At 40.6% G+C, this 23,633-nt stretch overlaps 1 protein-coding gene across 3 annotated transcripts; it reads left to right on the top strand.

Annotated features, from left to right (window-relative positions):
• The first annotated feature begins 10,792 nt into the window (after window positions 1–10,792).
• On the top strand, window positions 10,793–18,226 carry crybb2 (crystallin, beta B2). Of its 3 annotated transcripts, none has more exons than XM_072247560.1 (5): window positions 10,793–10,840; window positions 11,076–11,194; window positions 12,256–12,388; window positions 15,557–15,699; window positions 18,061–18,226. In XM_072247560.1, exons 1-5 carry the CDS (start codon window positions 10,793–10,795, stop codon window positions 18,224–18,226), a joined length of 609 nt encoding a protein of 202 aa, XP_072103661.1. The 3 variants fall into 3 exon arrangements, with proteins under 3 accessions (XP_072103661.1, XP_072103660.1, XP_072103659.1); XM_072247559.1 differs by having other exon boundaries at window positions 10,793–10,843; XM_072247558.1 differs by having other exon boundaries at window positions 10,793–10,852.
• The last annotated feature ends 5,407 nt before the right edge of the window (window positions 18,227–23,633 follow it).

Here is a 23,633-nt window from a genome sequence, read left to right as displayed (position 1 = left end):
TGCTACACCTGTCCCTACACCTCCCCTCTTGCCACCATTCAGGGCCCCAAACAGTCCTTCCAGGTGAGGCAACTCTTCACTTGTGAGTCTGTTGGGGTCATCTATTGCATCCGGTGCGACCTCATCTACATCGGTGAAACCCGACGCAGATTAGGGGACCGCTTCGTTGAGCACCTCCGCTCTGTCCGCCACAACAGACAGGATCTCCCGGTTGCCACCCACTTCAACTCTGCTTCACATTCCCATTCAGATATGTCCATACATGGCCTCCTCTACTGCCATGATGAGGCTAAACTCGGGTTGGAAGAGCAACACTTCATATACCATCTAGGTAGTCTCCAGCCCCTTGCTATGAACATTGAATTCTCCAACCTCTGGTAATTCCCTCCCCCTCCCTTTCCCTATCCCAGTTTCACTCTGCCCCTCCCCCAGCTGCTTACTACCTCCCTTTTGGTTCCACCTCCTTCTACTATCCATTGGGCTTTCCCATTTCCCTTCTTCACCTTTCCTGCCTATCCCCCTCCCCAACCCCTTTGTCTTTCACCTTACTGGTTTTTCACCTGGAACCTTCTAGCTTTCTCCTTCCCACCCTCCCCCCACTTTCTTTATAGGGCCTCTGCCCCTTCCCTCTTCAGTCCTGACGAAGGGTTCCGGCCCGAAGCACTGGCTGATCATTTCCGCGGATGCTGCCCAACCTGCTGGGTTCCTCCAGCGTGTTGTGAGTGTTACTTTGATAATACATTTACTTCCATCTTTGAATAACTGCTAACGTTGAATAATTTTGTCAGTAACCTGGGAAAATTAACTCAGAAAATTATTATACCATACTATTACTGTGTCAATACAGTTAGCATAGTTCTATCTGCTAATTTGATTGTAGTCTTTTTCCAGAACTACATTGGAGTTCTGGTTGTGATGTGGAATGGAGTTTGGCTCAAAAATCACTGGAGTAGGGCTGATGTGTGCTTTGTCTGTAGGGACATGCTCACAGTTGCTGGCACAAATAGAGCTAATGCAAGCACTCTTCAAATCTCTCTCTTCTGAACCGAAACAATGTGGGCACCCAGTGAATTTGAAAGCTAATGAAATAATTCTACACTCGCATTCTGCAACACAATGCTCCTGGCACACCATTAAAAGTTTTTCTTTATGCAGCACTAATCCAAATCCATCTCTTCACAAGTCCACTCTGACTATTTAACAAATATTTTTTGGCACGGTGCTATTTGGTTTCAGTATAAATTTGGAGGCAGACTGCTATTCTACACTAACACGCCTGGGTACTGGTAAGAGCGCATAGATCCCCTGATAACTACTGTATAACCTTTTATAAAATAACTAGAATTAGGGTAAATGCTGTTTGATGTATGTTGACTTGCATTGTTTTCTGTTGAAGGTTATGTTAAAGTAGTTTGGGAATTGTGTAAAATGTTTTGAGTATGTTATTAACTGGTTCAAATCAAGCAACCAGTCATGAATGCAAAAGCAACACACACGAAATGCTGGAGAAATTCTCCTTCTGACTTCTCCTCTTCCCTTCCAGTCCTGATGAAGGGTCTCGGCCTAAAACATCGGCCGTTTATTCTTTTCCACACATGCTGCCTGGCCTGCTGAGTTCCTCCAGCATTTTGTGTGTGTTGCTTTGGATTTCCAGCATCTGAAGATTTTCTTGTGTTTGTGAACACAAAAGGCTTTGTTTGTTTTTCTAACTTATTTGTACGTTTTCAGGACCTGGGCATTGCAATCAATTTATTGCCAAGCCTAAATATCTGGAGAAGGTGGTGATCAGTCTCTTAAATATTTTTTTAAGGATTTGCTTTATTTGTCAGATGTTATCAACATTTATTGTTTATTTATTTATTATCTTCTCTTTTGTATTTGCACAGTTGGCTGTTAGTCTTTTGCACACTGGCTGTTAGTCTGCCCCGTTGGGCGCAGTCTTTCGTTGATTCTATTATGATTCTTTCATTTACTGAGTATGACTGCAATTCATTATACTTTGATAATAGTATATAAGTTTGCTGATGACACAACAATTGTAGACCGTATCTCGGGTAATGATGAGTTTGGGTACAGCGAGGAAATTAAGAACCTGGTGGCATGGTGCAAAGACAATAACCTATCCCTCAACGTCAGCAAGACGAAGGAATTGGTTGTTGACTTCAGAAGGAGTAGTGGACCGCACGACCCAATTTACATCGGTGGTGCACAAGTGGAACAGGTCAAAAGCTTTAAGTTCCTCGGGGTCAATATCACAAATGACCTGACTTGGTCCAACCAAGCAGAGTTCACTGCCAAGAAGGCCCACCAGCGCCTTTACTTCCTGAGAAAACGAAAGAAATTTGGCCTGTCCCCTAAAACCCTCACTAGTTTTTATAGATGCACTGTAGAAAGCATTCTTCTAGGGTGCATCACAACCTGGTATGGAAGTTGTCCTGTCCAAGACCAAAAGAAGCTGTAGAAGATCGTGAACACAGCGCAGCACATCACACAAACCAATCTTCCGTCCGTGGACTCAGTTTACACCGCACGCTGTCGGAGGAGTGCTGCCAGGATAATCAAGGACACGACCCACCCAGCCAACACACTTTTTGTCCCTCTTCCCTCCGGGAGAAGGTTCAGGAGCTTGAAAACTCGTACAGCCGGATTTGGGAACAGCTTCTTTCCAACTGTGATAAGACTGCTGAACGGATCCTGACCCGGATCTGGGCCGTACCCTCCAAATATCCGGACCTGCCTCTTGGTTTTTTTGCACTACCTTACTTCCATTTTTCTATTTTCTATTTATGATTTATAATTTAAATTTTTAATATTTACTAATTTAAACTATTTTTAATATTTAATATTTGTAATCCAGGGAGTGTGAAGCGCAGATTCAAGTATCGCTGTGATGATTGTATGTTCTAGTACTAATTCTTTGGCGACAATAAAATATAAAGTATAAAGCATATAGTGAAATGCGCCATTACATTAAGGACCAACACAGTCCAAGGGTGTGCTGGGGGCAGCCAACGATTGTTGCCATACTTCCGATGCCAACGTAGCATACCCACAACTTACTAACCCTTACCATCCCATACAATGTTGGAAAGTGAGAGGAAACCAGAGACCTAGAAAGAACCCATGCAGTCATGGGAAGAACGTACAAACTCCTTACAGAGTGGCAGAACTTTGGGTAGGCAGTTGCTGTACTTAGACCCTGTGACGACAAAGGATGCAAAGTCAAGATATCGTATGACTGGAGCGTAATCTGAAGGTGTTGGTCTTCCTGGGCTTATCCATTTAGATTTGGGTGGTAGATTTGGGAGGTGCATAATGAGTGGGCTAGGAGAGTAATTGCAATGAAATTTGAAAATTGTATATACTGCAGCTACCATATGCCAGCCTTGGAGGCAATGAACGCTTGCAATGGTGAATAGATTACCTAATCAAGTGTGATAATTGGTCTTGAATGGTGTCAAGTTTCTTAACTACAGTTGGAGCTGCACATTTGCAGATAAGTGAAGAATAAGGTAAGTGACCGAGTCATGACTCGAGCGTAGGAAAATGAAAGATAACCAACCATGGATTTGCTTTCTAGACGTAGTATGTATGTGTGTGCCTGATCCAGTTTATCTTCCAGTTGATACTCACCACCACTATCTCCTCATCTCAGATAGGTTAATGAGATGGAATCATGGAAAGGAAACCACTGAATGACAAAAGCAAGTGGTTAGGCTGATGCTATTGGCACTTCACTTAACCCTGGAATACCTGGACAGCATACACTAGGATGCCCCTTATTAACTACAGCTCGACATTCAATACCATAATCCCCTCAAAACTAATCAATAAGCTCCAAGGCCTTAGTCTCAATACCTCCTTGTGCAATTGGATCCCCAATTTCCTCACAGTTCAGATTGGCAACCACATCTCCTACACGATCTCCATCACCACAGATGTGTGCTTAGACCCTTCTCTCCTCGCTTCACATTTATGACTGTGTGGTTAAGCACAACTCTGATGCCACATTCACATTTGCTGACAACACCACTGTCGTTGGCCGAATCAAGGGTGGTCATGAATCAGCATATAGGAGGGAGATTGAAAATCTGTCTGAGTGGTGCCACAACAACAACCTCTCACTCAATGTTAGCAAGAGCAAGGAGCTGATTATTGACTACAGGAGGAGAAAATGGGAGGTCCTTGAGCCAGCCCTCATTGGGGATCAGACGTGGAGAGGGTTGGCAACTTTAAATTCCTCAGTGTTATCATTTTAGAGGACCAGGCCTGGGCCTAGCACGTAAGTGCAATTACAAAGAAAGCACAGGAAATGCCTTTACTTCCTTAGGAAGATTCAGCATGACATCTATAACTTTGACAAACTTCTATAGATATGTAGTGGAAGGATATTGACTGGCTGCATCACAGCTTGGTATGGAAACACTAATGTTTTTGAATGGAAAATCCTTCAAAAAGTAGTGGATATGGCCCACTCCATCACTGGTAAAGCCCTCCCCACCATTGAGCACATATACATGGAGCATTGTCACAGGAAAGCAACATCCATCATCAGGGACCCCCACTACCTATGTCATGGTCTCTTCTCACTGCTGCCATCAGGAGCCTCAGGATTCATGCCACTATGTTCAGGAACAGTTCTTATCCCTTAACCATCAGGTCCTGAACCGGAGGGGATAACTTCACTCAACTTCTCTTGCTCCATCACCAAACTGTTCCTACAACCTATGGACTCACTTTCAAAGATTCTTCATCTTATCATTTCTTTTTTTTAATTTTTGTATTTGCATAGTTTGTTTTTTTCGCACACTTGTCCTCCTTGTTGGTGCAGACTTTCATTGATTCTATCATGGTTATTGGATTTATTAGTATGCCTGCAAGAAAATGAATCTCAGGGTTGTACATAGTGACATATATGTACTTTGAAAATAAACTTACTTTGAGCTTTTGAACTTGTGTTGTAAATAACAGTTGCCAGGAAATTTGTGATGTAAAAGTGATCATTTTGCAAACTGATGTCAGTTTTATCAGGGCTCACTGATGCCACACTCAACTAAATAGTGCCTTGATGTCAAGGCAATGAGTCTCAACTCATCTATGGACTTGACCACTTTCTCCTGTGCTTTGACCAAAGCTGAGATGAGATCTGGTACCAAGTAAGTTATTACTGAATAAGGACTGCTTGGTAATACTTTGTTATTTTCCACAACTTTACTGACGATCCAGACGAGACCCATTTTATTTTATTTTTATTACAATACAGCGTGGAGTTGGCCCTTCCGGCTCTTTGATCTGCACCACCCACCAATCCCCCAACTTAACCCTATAGGACGATTTACGATGACAAATTACTCTACCGACCAGTACATCTTTGGACTGTGGGGAAGAACCAGAGACCCGGTGGAAATCCTTGCAATCACAGGGAGAACGTACAAACTGCTTACAGGCAGCGGTGGAAATTGCTGGTACTGTAAAGCGTTGTGCTAACCACTACATTAACGTGCCACCCTACTGGCTGGTAATTAGTTTGGATTTGTCTAGGTTTTAGTGAATACTGTGGATCAGGTTAATTGGGACACATCGGGACCAGTACATTTTGGCCCAATTAAGCGGCTGCCTCAATTAGCCAGGGTTTCATAGAAATAGTCAGAAACCTATAAAAAAGAAACACTACCATTTAACTGAGTTACAAATTATGTATTTGACTGAAATACAGATTAGAATATGACCAATAATACTACAGTACTTAAAACTGTGTTATCAATGAAGGAATTCAGCCACCGTATGCTGCTGTTTTCTTTCAATCAACTGTAAATAAATTACTGTAAATGTAATTGACTGTAGTAAAATCAGCACAGACACCTAGTGTAGACAATGGACTATCTCCATACAATATTTTTGAGAATTGCATCATCCAAATATTCATTTTCATAGTAACATTCAAGATGACTGTCGATACTTTTGTAGTTCTTAACTTATTGACATAGTGAAATCATTTCACTTACACTCCTGGCTATTTCAGGGCTCTCCAAATCTGAATGCTTGAAACTACAGTGAGCAAAACAGTTCCAAATTGTCTTACTGCTTATTTCTCACCAACTGTCAGTGACAAAAATCACTGCTTTTTCAATACAAACATATGCAATTGACGCCCTTAAAATATGCAGTGAATGGTAGGGCACTGAGGAGTGTGGTAGAACAGAGGGATCTGTGTGTACAGATCCATAATTCCTCAAAAGTGGTGTCACAGGTAGAAAGCTTTTGGCACATTGTACTTCATAAGTTAATGTATTGAGTACAGGAGTTGGGATGTTATGTTGAAATTGTATAAGACAGTAGTAAGGTCTAATTTGAAATACTGTGTCCAGTTTTGGTCACCTACTTACAGAAAAGATGTAAATAAGATTGGAAGAGTGCAGAGAAAATTTACAAGTATGTTGCCAGGGCTTATGGAGCTGAGTTATAGGGAAAGTTTGAACAGAAGTGTACAAGATGATGAGAGGCATTGTTTGTGTGGACAGTCAGAGGCTTTTTCCCAGGGCTGAAATGGCTGCCACAAGAGGGCACAGCTTTAAGGTGTTTGGGAGCAGGTACAGAGGAGATGTCAGGGGTAAGTTTTTTATGCAGAGAGTGGTGAGTGCATGGAATGGGCTGCTGGTAACAGTGGTGGAGGTGGATACGATGGGGTCTTTTAAGAGACTTTTGGATAGGTACATGGAGCTTAGAAAGATAGATGGCTATGGGTAACGCTAGTAATTTCTAAGGTAGGGACATGTTCGGCACAACTTTGTGGGCCGAAGGGCTGTATTGTACTGTAGGTTTTCTATGTTTCTAGATTAGGACTTTATTCCCTAGAACGTATTAGATTGAGGAGATATTTGATAGAGGTATACAAAATTATGAGGGGTATAGATAGGGTAAATACAAGCAGGCTTTTTCCATGAAGTTCAGTGGGACTACAATTAGATACCATGGGTTAATGGTGAAAGGTGAAACTTTTAAGGGGAACATGAGTGAGAACTTCTTCACTCGAGGGTGGTGAGCGTGTGGAACGAGCTGCTAGTGCAAGTGGTGGATTCAGCATCAATTTCAAAATTTGAGAGAAACTTGGATAGGCACATGAATGGGAGAGGTATGGAGGGCTATGGTTTGGGTGTAGGTCGATAGGACTAAGCAGATTCATAGTTTGGCACAGACTAGATGGGCAAAGGGTCTGTTTCTGTGCTGTAGTGTTCTATGATGCTATGGCTCTGTAACTGATAGGAACAAAGTAAGATCTTAATGCATACTTCGCATCCAGAAATTTATTTTCTATCTGCAAAGTTCAAAGCAGCTTCAGTGTTCTACAACTGAACTCAATGGTCGTCCAAGACACTAAACTAAAAAAAGAGATTTCTACATTTTGAATGAATAAAACTACAAGAACTTAATGGACAGTTCAAGTAACAAACAGAACTTTTCATAGAAGAGCTGGTCACAGATACTGAATTACAATCTGAATTCTAAAAGCACTTTGTCTTTACGTAGATACTCATCAGTAGTCAAGAAAAACAGAGAAAGATGGAAAAAAGCAGCAGTTGTCCAACATATGTTAAGAGGAGCATCATGAAGAAATAAACAACATATTTATAGCTCATGGATGTTAACCCATTGGAATTGATTTTTTACAGAATTCATATAGACCTATTTCATTATTAAATGTGGATGCTAAAATTCTTTCAAAAATAATGGCTAATTGGATGGAGAATATACTAGCTAAAATTATTTCTCAGGATCAAACAGGTTTTATAAAAGGCCATTATTCTTTTTCTAACACTCGGAGACTGTTAAATATTATATGCTCATCCCTCTCTAAGACTCCCCAATGTGTTGTTTCTCTAGATGTTGAAAAAGCATTTGATAGAGTTGAATGGAAATATCTATTTAACGTTTTAGAGAAATTTAGCTTTGGTACTAATTTTAATAAATGGATTAGATTGATATATAAAAGCCCTATTGGCACTGTTATTACTAATAACTTTTTCCAACTTTCGCGGGGTACGAGACAAGGATGTTCGTTAAGCCCTTTGTTATTTAATTTGATGTTGGAACCTTTGGCTATTGTACTTCCTGAAGCTGAAGATATTCAAGGAATTTCTATAAATGGGACTATTCATAACATTTCCCTTTATGCGGATGATCTTTTGGTTTATGTTTCGAATCCTGAAGAGTCTATTCCTAGTTTATTGAAATTATTAAATGAATTTGGATTGTTTTCAGGATATAAATTAAACCTGCATAAAAGTGAATTATTTCCTTTTAATGATTCTGCTTCTATATATGATGACATTCCTTTTAAAGTTACGGATTCTTTTAAATATTTAGGTATTATTATCACTAAAAATTATGGAGACCTTTATAGAGCTAATTTAGTTCCTTTAGTGGATTTTATGAAGCAATTTTTTTCTAGATGGAATCCACTTACACTTTCGTTAGCTGGTCGAATTCATGCAGTTAAAATGATGAATTTACCAAAATTTTTATATGTATTTCAAAATATTCCTATTTTTCTAACTAAGAAATTTTTGATCAGGTTGACTCTATAATTTCATCTTTTGTTTGGAACAATAAAAAACCAAGAATTGGAAAATGTCACTTACAAAAATTAAAAAAGGATGGAGGTCTTACTTTGCCTAATTTGAGAATGTATTATTGGGCGGTTAATATACGTTATGCATGTTCTTGGTTATATTGGAGCGATAAAAATGAACGACCACCATGGGTTGATCTGGAATTGAAAATTGTAAAACAATTTTGTTTAACTTCGTTATTTGGAGCTCCTCTACCTGTACAATTAGCCAAAATTTCTATTCTAAATATAAATCCTATGATTAAACAGTCATTACAAATCTGGTACCAGTTTCGTAAGTTTTTTAATCTTAAAATATTTAACCCTTTTAGTTTAATTTATCGAAAACTATTTATTTAAACCTTCACTTAGTGATCCTACCTTTTCTCCTTGGAGGAATAAAGGAATTTTTTCCTTTATGGATTTGTTTCAAGAAGGCTGATTGATGTCTTTTGAGAAATTAGCAACTAAATATTCTCTCTCATATTCACATTTTTTGCAATATCTTCAGGTCAGACATTTCTTACAAGAATATTTAAGTAATTGTCCATATATACAAGACTCTGACCTGTTAGACATTATTTTAAAAATGAACCCTTTAGTGAAAGGTTTCATTGGGAAAATTTATAATTTACTATTACAACAGGATAACTATCCTTTACTTAAGATTAAGTAAGATTGGGAAAGAGAGCTTATCATGACCTTGATAATAGAGGATTGGTTGCGCATTTTGAAGTTGGTCAACTCTTCTTCGATTTGTACCAGTCATTCTCTAATTCAATTGAAAATTGTACATCATTATTATTTGACAAAGGAGAGATTGTCTAAAATATTTCCTAATGTAAATAGTCAGTATGATAGATGTAAAACTGAGATAGCTACATTGACACATATGTTTTGGTCGTGTTCTGTATTGAAACAGTTTTGGAAATCTATTTTTTCTACAATTTCTAAAGCTTTAAAAATCAATTTACAACCTAATAAACTGACAGTTTTGTTTGGTATAATTCCTCAATATATTCACGGTATTTCTATATCAGACCAACACGTAATTGCATTTGTCACATTATTGGCTAGAAGGGCTATTTTATTAAAATGGAAAGATGCCTCTGCTCCCACTTTGATACAGTGGTTCTCTCAAGTGATATCATGTCTTAGTTTGGAAAAAATTAGAAGTCGAACTTTTGATCCTAGATTTGACTTTGAGAAAAAGTGGGATTCTTTTGCCCGTTATTATCATTTGATTTGAGTTAATTAAGATGGTCCTTTTCTGATGCTTGGGTATATGGATTTGGTTGGCGGTTTGATGTCTTTTTTTTATGGAAGTTTGTATGCCGTATAGCTCCGGGTTTTTTTTTGTTTTAGTTAGTAGGGGTTCTTTTTGCTTTCAAAAGAAATTTTAAAAATAAAAAAATAAAAAGAATTAGGTTATTATATCTTCTCTAAATATTATAAAACGGATCTTTTTAAATCGACTCAAAAATAATTTTTTATGGGAGAGCCGGTGAAATTTATCAACTTAAGTTCTTGTTCTTCTCACAGTTATGGTGCGACTTCTGTGATTAAAAAAAAAGTGTATATGCTGGGAGGCAGATTGTGATGTTTTTGGCAATTGGTTCATTTTAATTTCACAGTGTATTAATTTGCATGATATATTTTGATATAAATTAAGTCAGAAATAAAGGAATGGCAGAGCTTGAAGCTGAGAATGTGTAATTCAACAGTTTTGAATCCACATCTTGCAAACAAAAGATTGAACAGTGACACACACAAAATACTGGAGGAACTCAGCAGGTCAGGCAGCATCTATGGAAATGAGTAAACGGTCGATGTTTTGGGCCGAGACCCTTCTTCAGGACTGGAATGGAATGAGAGGACACCAGAATAAAAAGGTGGTGGGGGGGAAGGAAAGGAGGATAGTTAGAAGATGATAGGTGAAGCCAGGTGGGTGGGAAAGGTAAAGGTAAAGATAAAGGAAGGAATCTGACAGGAGAGGAGAGTGGACCATTGGAGAAAGGGAAGGAGGAAGGGACCCAGGGATAGGTGATAGGCAAGTGAGAATTGAATATCAATGTTACTCTGACTTCAAAACATAAAGCATCATGGTTTGATTTTATAGCTATCCAATATGTAACCAGTTTACCCCTTTCTATTAGCTTTCACAGAAATACACATTCAGCAAAAATGGCATCTGAACAGAACCCAACACCTAAACAACAACCCACATCAACTGCTGCCCATAAGGTTAGTTCATGCTATCTTTTTTCCTAGCCTATCTATCAATAAATTTGTAATTCTGATTCTTTGAGAAAAAGTGACGATACATTCTAAGCTGAAGTTCAAAATTGCTTTCATGACTGTTTTCTCGATGTCTTCTTTATATTAAATAGGTTAATTAACAATTTATATTAATTAATTATATTGATGTACTAACTCAGCCAAATCTCATTTTGTTGCGCCATTTCAGATTGCTCTGTTTGAGCAAGAGAACTTTCAGGGCCGTTGTCATGAGCTGAATGGCCCCTGCCCCAATTTGAAAGAGGCCGGACTGGAGAAAGTTGGCTCCATTGTTGTACACAGTGGACCGTAAGTACTATAAGGAATACTTGGGATTTACACCAAACCATTTCCGACATTTTATGCCCTTATTTTAGGTTTTGAGGATTAATGATTTTTGCAGTGAATGGAAATTTAAATAAACTACAGCAGATCCTGGAAACTTGGAATAAAAATCAACCAGACAGGTTAACTCTGTTTCTCCTTTTACTGATGGCACTAGACCTGCCCAGTGTTTCCAGATTTAGCTGTTACCTTCCCTGTGGGAAAACATTTTAATTCCAATTGCCATTCCTGTTCTGACACGTCAATCCATGGCCTCTTGTTGCCAAGATAAGTCACCCTCAGGGTGGAGGAACAACATCTTATATTCCGTCTGGATACCCTCCAACCTGATGGCATGAATTTTGATTTGTCCTTCTGGTGAACCAGTTCACCCCCACCCACTTCCTCTATTCCCCATTCTGACCTTTCACTTTCACTTCTTCTCAACTGCTCCTGGGTTCCCTCCTCCTTCCCTCTCACCTATTGTCCACTCTCCTCTCCTATCAGAGTTTTTCTTCTCCAGCCCTTTTCCCACCCACCTGGCTTCATCTACCACCTTCCAGATAGCCTCTTTCCCCTTCGCCAATCTTTTTATTCTGGCACCTCACCCCTTCTATTTCAACCCTAAAGAAAAGTCTCAGCCCAAAGCTTTGACTGTCTGTTAATTTCCATAGATGCTGCCTGACATGCTGAGTTCCTTCAGCATTTCGTGCATGTTACTTTGGATTTCCAGCATTTGCAGACTTTCTCATGTTTATTTTTTGCATTTTTTCCTTTGGAAATATAAATATTAAAATGACACTGATAATAACAATGCAGTTTTAATGTTTTGATGACAGTGCCCTTTCCATTATTCAGACATAATATTATCCCAACGAGGAAAGTGCAATGTGAAAGTCATCACTTTGAAAGATTCAATTTGAATTGTTTAAAAATCTTGTCTTTGCAACTGTATGAACAATATCAGACCATTTTCACCAAATATTTTCATTATAAGATGGCTAACTGCTGGTAACATCCAAACGTCTTTTTTTTTAAATTTTCAGTTGGATTGGCTATGAACAGGCTGGCTGCAAGGGTGAACAGTTTGTATTTGAGAAAGGAGAGTATCCTCGCTGGGACACTTGGACAAACAGTCGCCGAAGTGACAATATTGGTTCCTTCAAACCTGTGAAACTGGTATGTTGACACTGATCACACAGCTGTCATGAGGAGACTGAAACAAACAGTGTCAGAGCAACATAAACGTACAATTATTTAAATGTCTAAACTGTTTGTACTCAGCTTTATAAATAAGGATGATAGCAGGACCAGCATCTGCCCATGATGCCTTAAATGATCAACCAAATTAGCAACTGAACTTCTTCAGTTACTGTTGGCAGTTGTCAGATAGGGACCTGAAACATCATTTGTGGATTAGGGTTGATTCCAATCATTATTCAATGCTTCCAGATGGAAGATGCATGTGAGCAGAGACTGAATATTGAAAATACCACATTAACATATTGAAGTTTTGAAATTCAGAATGTACACTCAGTGGCTACTTTACTAGCTACAGGAGTGGAACCCAGTGCTGTAGCCTATCAACTTCAAGGTTCAACGTGTTGTGCCTTCAGAGATGCTCTTCTGCACACCACTGTTGTAACACGTGGTTATTTGAGTTACTGTTGCCTTCCCATCAGCTTGCAAAAGTCTAGCCATTGCCCTCCGACCTCTCTCATTAACAAGGCATTTTTGCCCACAAAGCTGCCACTCACAGTATGTACTTATGTTTTTCAAGCCATTCTCTGCAAACTCTAGAGACTGTTGGGCATGAAATTTTTGAGATACTCAAACCACCCCTTCTGGAACCAACAATCATTCCACAGTCACAGTCAATTAGATCATATTTCTTCCCCAGTTTGAACAACTAAACCCCTTGACCTTGCCTGCATGCTTTTATGCACTGAGTTGCTGCCATATGATTGGCCCATTAGATCAGCGGTGGCCAACCACCTGGCCGCGGACCGGTACCGGACTGCAAAGCATGTGCTACCGGGTCGTGAAGAAACGATATGATTTGGCGATATGAGTCAGCTGCACCTTTCCTCAGTCCCTGTCATGCCCACTGTTGAATTTGAACGCACGCGAGGTCATTACCCGCGCGTCATCCATGTCAGCGCGGGAGGAGATCAACTCCTCAAGCTTGCAAGTGACAACGGGCTGAAAAGTATGTTTGACATAACATCTCTGCCGGCATTCTGGATCAAGGTCGAGGCTAAATATCCCGAGAAGGCCATGAAAGCATCAAAATCGTTGCTTCCATTTCCAACATATCTCTGCAATGAATGCAACGAAAACTAAATTGCGGAATAGACTGGACATTAGGAACCCCCTTCGAGTATCACTGTCCCCTATCATCCTTCCATGGGACCGTGTTGTTGCAGGGAAACAAGTCCAGGGCTCCCACTCCTTCAGCAATATTGGTGTGTTGCAATGATTTTATATGTTCATACGGGGAAAATATGTGCTGTGTGTTTAATATCCAAATGTTACTTAAAATGTTATGATGCTATTGACTTATAAGTGACTTATATAACTATATAACAATTACAGCATGGAAACAGGCCATCTCTGCCCTTCTAGTCCGTGCTGAACGCTACTCTCACCTAGTCCCACCGACCTGCACTCAGCCCATAACCCTCCATTCCTTTCTTGTCCATATACCTATCCAATTTTTCTTTAAATGATAATATTGAACCAGTCTCTACCACTTCTACTGGAAGTTTGTTCAACACTTACTTCAAGCTCCCCTGTCCTCCCCTGATAATTGACTTACCACTATATTCATGCGAGGAAAATATGCACTGTGTTTAATACTAAATTCGTTAGATAAACCCTTTTAGAAATGAAATTGCATGTATTAGCCACTCATCACCTATATTCCGGTCGTGATTAACACCCCCCCCGCCCCGGAACAGAATCGTCAAAAATGATTTGTAGAAAAAAATCGGCACGTACACGCATGCGCACTGAAGGCTTCATGGTCATGGTAGTCTTTCTCGGGGTAAACACAACATATTTGACTGCTATTCTTGTCCATTGGCAACCTTACCACCCCCACCCCCCAGGTCGGCCGGTCTGCAAGAATATTGTCAATAATAAACCGGTCCACATTGCAAAGAAGGTTGGGGACCCCTGCATTAGATATTAGCATTAATGAGCAGAAGTACAGGTATACCTTGTAAAGAAGCCACTGAGTGTATATTGATGATTCATGGTCACTGATTTTTATTTTCATTTATCCTCCCTCTTTTTCTCCCCTCATAAAAAGACTGCTTGTGGGTGGAACAAAATTTCATTCCACCTCTTCAGTTTCTCACCCAGATGAGCAGTCCTCATCTACAAGAATTTACAGCTATTTGATTTTTAGGGGATCAGAGTTAAACGTATTTTCATCCTCACTGAGCATCTGCACACCTATTTTGCAACAAGCATCAATAGGCATCAACTCTGATCATCCTAATTTATTATTTCCATAGACTGAGGAAAAGGTTTCAAAATTGATTGTTGCTTGGATAGGGTCCCAGACTTGAGTGGGAAGTCGTTTGATTTATGGATTTGCTAATTAGGTCATCAGGCATATTTTGTTGTAAACTACTGTCCAGAGTGACAGCATTTTGTATTGTTGTGAACTGTTTGTTATTGGACATAAAGTTTTCATCAACATCACAAGTTACGATATTGCCAGAAATGTAAGTATAGTGAGCAGTACTTTAATCCCCAGTCTACTTAATAAAGTTAATAAAGTTAAGCTTCATATGACTGCATGATGCAATAATATTCAAAGAACCATGTATGGTATCTGATGGAAATAATAACTTCTCTTATGATTATATTCTTTATATATGCAACCAAGTTATGGAAGTTTATTTCTGTTATGGAACTAAGTTCTCTTAATTTTCTGACGTTTTATAGTATTTAATCCCAAATGCTTTAGAGCACCTTGGCTGTGTTCACGAGATAAATATTTACTTTCCTTGCCAATCTGTAACCTTTGATGGAGTTGATTATACCATGTCCACCACCTTTATCGGGGTGTGGCTGTACTTGTTTGTTATCTCTCCAGTCATAGCTAGAGAATCACTTGCAATGGCTTTCCTTTTCTTCTTGAGCACACTGATGTCCATCCTGGGCAGGGTTTCTCAACTTGGAGTCCACGTACCCCTCAGTTAATGATAGGGGCCCAAAGGTTGGGTACCCCTGATCCTGGGTCTCAACCCATTTCTCGCTAAAGTGCTGCACACTTGATAACAGCAAGTTTTCGTTATAAAGAGGAATTACCTTTTTGTGTACTCCCATCTACAGGATGGGAACGAGCACAAGATCATTCTTTATGAAAACCCCAACTTCACTGGAAAGAAAATGGAAATCATAGATGACGATGTGCCAAGCTTCCATGCTCATGGATACCAGGAGAAAGTGTCATCCGTTCGTGTTCTGAATGGAACGTGAGTACTGTGAAAAGACTATTAGAAGTATACTTTTTATTAAAACTTTATGACTCTGACTGCTATTAGACATCATGAGACATGTTGAAAATTGTCCCTTATTTTCTTAACGTAAGGTATAATATTGTCTGGCATGCCAGCTGCATTAAGAATTCCTTGCACTGCTGGACCGCATATCAGAATGCCTGCCAGCTTTTCCCAGCTATGTGCTTATATGGTGGTAGGCAGATGACAGCATCAGTGCTCAGGTTCATGCAGGTGTATACTACAAGTGACAGTTCTCAGAAATTCACCACTCATGAAGCGCAGAAACAGAGCATTTGATCTGTATTCCTATCGAAAATTTATTTTGGATTTGGCTCGCATTTTAAACTTATTAAATTCTTACTTGAAACTTAGCCTAACCATTTCAAGACTGGATAGTCACAGGGGTTCCCAGTCCGGACCCTTTGCTTAATGGTATTGGTCCATGGCATAAAACTGGTTGGGAACCCCTCGTCCAGAGCTTGAAAGACAAAATGTGTGAGGGCTTGACAACATCCAGTGATTACACTGGTGTCATGAGTGAATAGTACAGCTTCCATATTTTGGAACAAACCATTGTAAGTGGTAGAGAGCCAAGGCTTGTTCTGTTGTATGTATGTCAGGAATATGAAAGTTTTAAATCCATTTTTCATTGCTTATTTATCTATGAAATTATATTAACAAGCAAGGCAGGCTGAAGGAAACCTTCGAGCAGCTCAGTAAAAGACTGACCAACACTCAGTGCTCCATAGCCTACCAAAACAACAGGCTGAAATTGTACCCTTAATACCAGGCCATCTCAAAGTCTTACTGATTCAGAGGTGAGGTGGAGATATGTTTCTACCAATGGAAGTGTAAGGCACTCCTTCCTTCCACTAGCCTGCAGGTCACCCTTGGGCAATGTGTAGCACCTGCTTAGCCTCCCCACCCCCGATCAGGGTGACATGAAACTATGGGAGCAGGTGGTGGATGGTCATATGAGTAGTTGGTGCATATCACAAGTCCTGGTTATGTGATCGCTGATGCCAGGCTGACAATCTCTGAAGAGTATTGATAATGGCTGGGGTCACCTGTCTTGTAAAGATACTGCCTAGAAGCAGACAATGGCAAACCACTTATGTAGAAAAAATTTGCCCAGAACAAGCGTGGTCACAGTGAGACCATGATCACCCATGCCATACACCATGGCACAATACAAACGAACTGATTGATTGTCATGTTTTCTCCTCTTAAAAGAAACTACTAAAAGGAAAAACTAGCATTGATATGAATACCTATAAAATATTCCAAGGTCTGCTCCAGTGTTAGCTTGGGATCCACCCATGAGAGGACAGACATGACTCAGTACATTTCTTGATCTACAATTCCTTTACCTTTAAAAGAGTCCACCTTACTTTGGAATGGAAGTGTTATTTAATATTAAGACAATAATGCATAGGAGCAGAATTAGGCCATTTGTCCAATTGAGTCTGATCTGCCACTCCATCATGGCTGATTTATTATTCCTCTCAAACCCATTCTCTTGCCTTCTCCCCCCAACCTTATGCAGCCTTACTAATTGAGAACCTATTGACCTCTGCTTAAATATACCCAGTGAATTGACCTCCACAGCTGTCTGTAGCATTGAATTCCACAGATTCACCATCCTCTAACTAAAGACATTTCTCCTCATTTTGTTCTAAAGTGGGGGTTCCACAGACCCCTCAGTTAATTGTAGGGACCATGGCATAAAAAAGTTTAGGAACCCCTGTTCTAAAAGAATATTCTTCTATTCTGAGGCTGTGCCCTCCAGTCCTACACTCTCCCACTATTGGAAACATCTTCTCCACATCCACTCTATCTAGGCCTGTCAATATTCGATGGGTTTCAATAAGATTCCCCTTCATTCTTCTAGAATCCAGTGAGTACAGACCCAGAGCCATCAGCGCTCCTCATATTTTAACACTTCCATTCTTGTGATCATTCACATATTATAATACCTTATAATATTTAATATTTCCTCTTCCATTGTTGATAGTGCTGGCACTCAGAATTTCCATCTATCACGGTATATAGGAAGAAATCACATCTTTAACTACTAAACTTAACTCTACCATCCTTTTATGCCCATACATACATGTACAATTTATCAGGAGCCACTGAATGATTGCCAATATGTAATTCTTAATACTTTTTGCTCTTTTGCTATGTATCTTGAGACTAGTTGGCTTAACTGATATCGTTAAGTTCAGTACTAGACTGGGGGGTGGGGGGTAGTGGTTAAAGGTCCGTCCTTTCATTTAATTGAAAGGCTCAAGCCTATGGCATTCTCCTTGCATCTTTCCATTTGCTTTTCAGATGGGTTGGCTACCAGTACCCAGGCTACAGAGGCTACCAGTATCTGCTTGAGAAGGAATACAAGGACAACAGTGAATTTGGAGCCCAGCAGCCTCAGATCCAGTCTGTCAGACGTATTAAGGATATGCAGTGGCATCAGAGGGGCACCTTTCATCCCACCAACTGAAAAGCACCTCTGCTCTCATCATCAATTTCTCACCAAGTTGCCGCTAAATTCCTAACCATGGGTTAAATGAATGCTTTCCTACAGTATTCTGTATGAATATGACAGCTGAGCCAATTCAATAAAGTCCTGCATTTCAAACTTACCTCCTCTATTATGTGTTTGTTTCTTAATATTAATTTGCTTCATTGCAAGGGTGGTGGAGGGAAGAAAGGAAACAGTGGATGTTCCACGATATTTGATTTTGTTCATGGTGATGTTCTGTGGGACTAGTTCACTCAATAGCTTGGCTGTAAAATAAATTGAGCTGCGGAGAAGTTACGGTTAATGGTTGGTTACAAATGATCTTTATATTCAGTGATATGTATCAAAAATTAGCTTCGAGAGTTACTCGTCATCAATGTCCAATAGTATGTATTGGTGATTGCCTGGGTTGACTGTGAATACAGGTTTCCCCCACCATCTGAAGGTAGAGCATTCCTATGGAACAATTCATAAGCCGGAATGTCGTAAAGCGAAGAAGCAATTACCATTTATTTATATAGGAAAAATTTGTGAGTGTTCGCAGACCCAAAAATAACCTACTAAATCATGCCAAATAACACATAAAACCTAAAATAACAGTAACGTATAGTAAAAGCAGGAATTATATGATAAATACACAGCCTATATAAAGTAGAAATACTTTTCCACAATCATTTCCTGAACTGTTCTCCATAGCGAAAATCTCACACAAGCGCTGTTGGCAGAAACACTCTCTCCATTAACCTTTAAGCTATGAAGCTGCCAAATCATACCAAATAACACATAAAAAGACACAGCCTATATGAAGTAGAAATAATGTATGTACAGTGTAGTATCACTTACTGGAATTGGGAAGACAGTGCCGAGCACACTGATGATGGTGTGTTAGGTTGAGTTGTCGGAGGTTGGGGTGGTGCAGTGGCCCCCACCCTCCGGGCCACCGACCGATACCGATCCGCGAAGCATGCAGGGGTCCAGCAGTAGCTGGGAGGCACACAGTACATCTTTAAGAAAAAAGCTGAAACAAACAAGCTAATTAATTAGGTGCCACCCGGCACGTAAATGTCGGCCCAGATCAGAGGCGACGCAATCAGCAATCGCCTCTGATCTGGGCCGACATTTACGTGCTAGGTGGCACCCAATTAATTAGCTTGTTTATTTTGGCTTTTTTTCTTAAAGACGTGCTGGGTGCCTCCCGGCTACTGCTGCATTCTCCGTGAATTGGTATCTGTCCGCGGCCCAGGGGTTGGGGTGGTGGGACACTGGGGTGTCATCTCTTCGTCGATCAGGGCAGGCAGGTCATCTTCTTCTATGTCTGCCTGCCTCAATGTCGAAGGTCGAGGTTCGTCGTCTGCTGTGGCTGATGTGGAAGGTTTGAAAAACGACAGTATGCTTGACTGCTAGCCTCGTGCATTTTTCTATCATACAGTTCTTTGTAAACTATCTTGCAAATATGCCCTAAACCGGCGTATCGTTTCAAAATTAAAGTCGTACTTTATCATTGCAGCGGAAATCTCACGCAGTTGCTTCACGTTCAGTTCCTGGACGACTTCACTTTTGGTCCGTTCGCTACTGCAATCGGTTTTGATTGTTATCCTTTCCTCTTCCAATTGCATCAGCTCTTCATCTATCAGTTCTTGGTCATGGGATGCCAAAACCTCTTCAACATCATCTTCGTCAACTTCCACAAGCAAAACTCACTTTGTCCTTACTTCGTTCACCACGATCGAAACGCTTAATTATGTCTAGTTTTATGCTAAGTGTAACACCCTTACCAGCTCTTTCAGGCTTTTCTGATACAGTACCTTAGAACGCATCTTGCAAATGGCTGCTCACAGGCACATGTTTAACAATGCTGGCGAGAATACAGTTCCGAATCCAGGGGAGGGCGGCTGCTCGGGGTGCGCGTGCTGCCTTTTATCACGCGCTGTTTTCGTAACAGTGAAAATACCTTCTGTTAGCGAAAACAGGTAACAAACGTAGGTCTTTCGTAACAGTGAGGTTTCGTAAAGCGAACGTTCGAAAAGCGGGGGACACCTGTATCTTACAGGGGGTGCTGGATAGTGATCAGCATTCTATGCAACAAAACTTGGCATATTTGTTGGAGAATATGGGAAACTACAGGTATCTAACAATTTAAATCTATGTGCATGACTTGTAAATTTTTTAACGAACGGGCCATAATCTATCAGAGCAAGGGGAAATATACCCACAATATATAACACTACAGCCATTACTGTACAACCAACATTTTTACAACATTCAATATTTGATTATTTGATGCATTTTTCATTAGTGATCTATTGAATTAGATGACTAAATTTTCACACAGTTCTTTTCTAACAGCACTTTGAACTACACCGTTTGTATGAGAAGTGATCTATAAATAAGTTATTATTATCACTATTATTAACAGCATTGATCCTTGAACAGAATTGGATCTTCTCAGATACTTTAAGAACACATTATTCTTAGTGTGTCTGAGATCGAAGCTAAGAGGTGCTAGCTACATTTGCAGATCTTATTAATTTTGTGTCATACAACAATGTGACCACTGAACGGCAGTGTAGGCCTGTGACAATAAACAAGAGAAAATCTGCATATGCTGGAAATCCAAAGCAACACACACACACACACACACACACACACACACACACACAAAATGCTGACAGAACTCAGCAGGCCAGGCAATATCCATGGAAAAGAGTACAGTCAGTGTTTCGGGCTGAGACTCTTCGTCAGGACATCATAATAAACAGTCTGGTCAAAGCGATTGTAAATCTAGACGCATAGAAGAAGAGTTGTATTTCAGTTATTTCAGGTACTGATTGATGGTTTACTAAACCTTTCACAATGTTCCCCATCTTGTGTGAACATCGTCCCTAACATTCATCCTTGTCCCTAGTCAGGTATCCATCCAACTATTTTTATCATGCGGTGTGTTTGGCACGATGCTAAATGGCTTTTCATTCCAGGACGAGGGAGATGTCCTCCTTTTTTAAAGAAAGGGGCTTCCCTTCCTCCACCATCAACTCTGCTCTCAAATGCATCTCCCCTATTTCATGCACATCTGCTCTCACTCCATCCTCCCGCCACCCCACTAGGAATAGGGTTCCCCTTGTCCTCACCTACCACCCCACCAGCCTCCGGGTCCAACATATAATTCTCTGTAATTTCCGCCACCTCCAATGGGATCCCACCACTAAGCACATCTTTCCCTCCGCCCCCACTCTGCTTTCCGCAGAGATTGCTCCCTACGCGACTCCCTTGTCCATTCGCCCCCCCCCCCCATTCCTCCCCACTGATCTCCTTCCTGGCACTTATCCTTGTAAGTGGAACAAGTGCTACACATGCCCTTACACTTCTTCCCTCACCACCATTCAGGGCCCCAGACAGTCCTTCCAGGTGAGGCAACACTTCACCTGTGAGTCAGCTGGGGTGATATACTGCGTCTGGTGCTCCCGATGTGGCCTTCTATATATTGGTGAGCCCCGACGCAGACTGGGAGACCATTTCGTTAAACACCTACTCTCTATCCGCAGAGAAAGCAGGATCTCCCAGTGGCCACTCATTTTAATTCCACGTCCCATTCCCATTCTGATATGTCCATCCACGGCCTCCTCTACTGTCAAGATGAAGCCACACTCAGGTTGGAGGAACAACACCTTATATTCCATCTGGGTAGCCTCCAACCTGATGGCATGAACATTGATTTATCTAACTTCCGTTTATGCCCCTCCTCCCCTTCTTAACCCATCCCTTATTTATTTTTTTTTCCCCTTTCTTTCTCTCTCTTTTTTCTCCTTCTGTTCCTCTCACTATATCTTCCTCTGGTGCTCCCCTCCCCCTTTCTTTCCCCCTAGGCCTCCCGTCCCATGATCCTCTCCCTTCTTCAGCCTTGTATCCCTTTTACCAATCAACCTTCCAGCTCTTAGCTCCATCCCTCCCTCTCCTGTCTTCTCCTACCATTTCCGATCTCCCCCTCCCCCTCCCACTTTCAAATCTCTGACTATCTCTTCTTTTAGTTAGTCCTGGCGAAGGGTCTCGGCCCGAAACATCGACTGTACCTCTTCCTATAGATGCTATCTGGCCTTCTGCGTTCCACCAGCATTTTGTGTGTGTTGCTTGAATTTCCAGCATCTGCAGATTTCCTCGTTATTTCATACCAGGATATCTTTTGTAAATGGCATCACATTTATTCTAGAAATCTCTCCAGATTGACTCTGACAACATAGTATCATATTTTGGTTTATATGTTGTGTGGGTGCACTGTTGTCTGAAAAAATGCTGTTTTGTTTAGTTGTATATATGTGCAATCAGATGACAAATTTGAACATAAACTTGAAGCAGTGGACTGGTGTTTGACCCATGAATAATTACTGCCAGTAAGAAGAGTGGGAATATCCAGGCTTGAATATTAGTAGATTATCCTATTTTCAAAAAGTGAAGCATCCAGTTGTTACGGAATCCTGGTGATCCAGAACCAGGCTCACTCATTAGTCTGGAATGTGAGCCAGGGTCCAGAGTTCAAGCAGGGCGTGCGGTCAGAGAGCTTGGAGTGTGGCTGGAGCCAGATTCCAGATTGTGGGATGACCATGTAGCTGCAGCTGGAGCAAAGGACAAGAGTGTAGAGTCATAGAATACTACAGCACGGAAACGGGCCCTTTTGCCCATCTAGTCTGTGCTGAACTATAAAGCTGTCTGGTCCCATTGACCTGCACCCAGACAATAGCCCACAAGAGTCACAGAACATAAGTATAGTTCCTGCTCCCTTTAAACTCACTGGGTTCACTGGAAAATTTCTAACACGTTAAAAAAGTGAAATAATGGTGTGTGTTTATTAACATGCATAACATCCAATAGTCTAGAAAATGTACTCATTTAGCAAAGTCCCAAAAAGAGACAGATTATCTATTATATATCATATAAATAATGAATTATTTACATAATTTATCTCTCCAGGAACAAAGATGTATATTTTACTGCCTGAATTGCTACACCACTGAAATCAGATAACATCCATGCAAACAATAGCATCATGCTTCCTATTTCCTTGCAGTATTTGCCTGGATTTTAAGGTCAACAGGTATTTGGCAATGACGTATAAGAAAAGTGCCCACTGGGATCGACCAGTGTCTGTGGTACAGACTTTCTCTTTTCCACATTGAACTGGTGTTTAAAAAGGTAATAGGCAGAATCCTGGGAACTATAGACCGGTGAGTCTTACATCAGTGGTCTGCAAGCTATTGGAAAGGATTCTTAAGAATAGGATCTACGAGCACTTGGAAAAGAACAGTCTACTCAAGGATAGTCAACATGGCTCTGTGAAGGGAAGGTCATGCCCCTCGAGCCTAATTGAGTTTTTTGAAGAGGTAACAAAAGAAAT

This window comes from Mobula birostris, chromosome 31 (assembly GCF_030028105.1).
Source record: "Mobula birostris isolate sMobBir1 chromosome 31, sMobBir1.hap1, whole genome shotgun sequence".
In the NCBI taxonomy this organism is placed as follows: Eukaryota; Metazoa; Chordata; class Chondrichthyes; order Myliobatiformes; family Myliobatidae; genus Mobula; species Mobula birostris.
Note: the sequence above shows the minus strand (reverse complement) of the source record. Positions and strands in the feature narration are given on the sequence as shown.

Excerpts from the sequence above, each read along its gene's own strand:
- crybb2 (XM_072247558.1), top strand. The coding sequence starts at position 10,793 with ATGGCATCTGAACAGAACCCAACACCTAAACAACAACCCACATCAACT. Across the intron at positions 11,195-12,255 it reads ATTGTTGTACACAGTGGACC|TTGGATTGGCTATGAACAGG; the intron begins GTAAGTACTATA and ends TTAAATTTTCAG. Across the intron at positions 12,389-15,556 it reads CCTTCAAACCTGTGAAACTG|GATGGGAACGAGCACAAGAT; the intron begins GTATGTTGACAC and ends TCCCATCTACAG.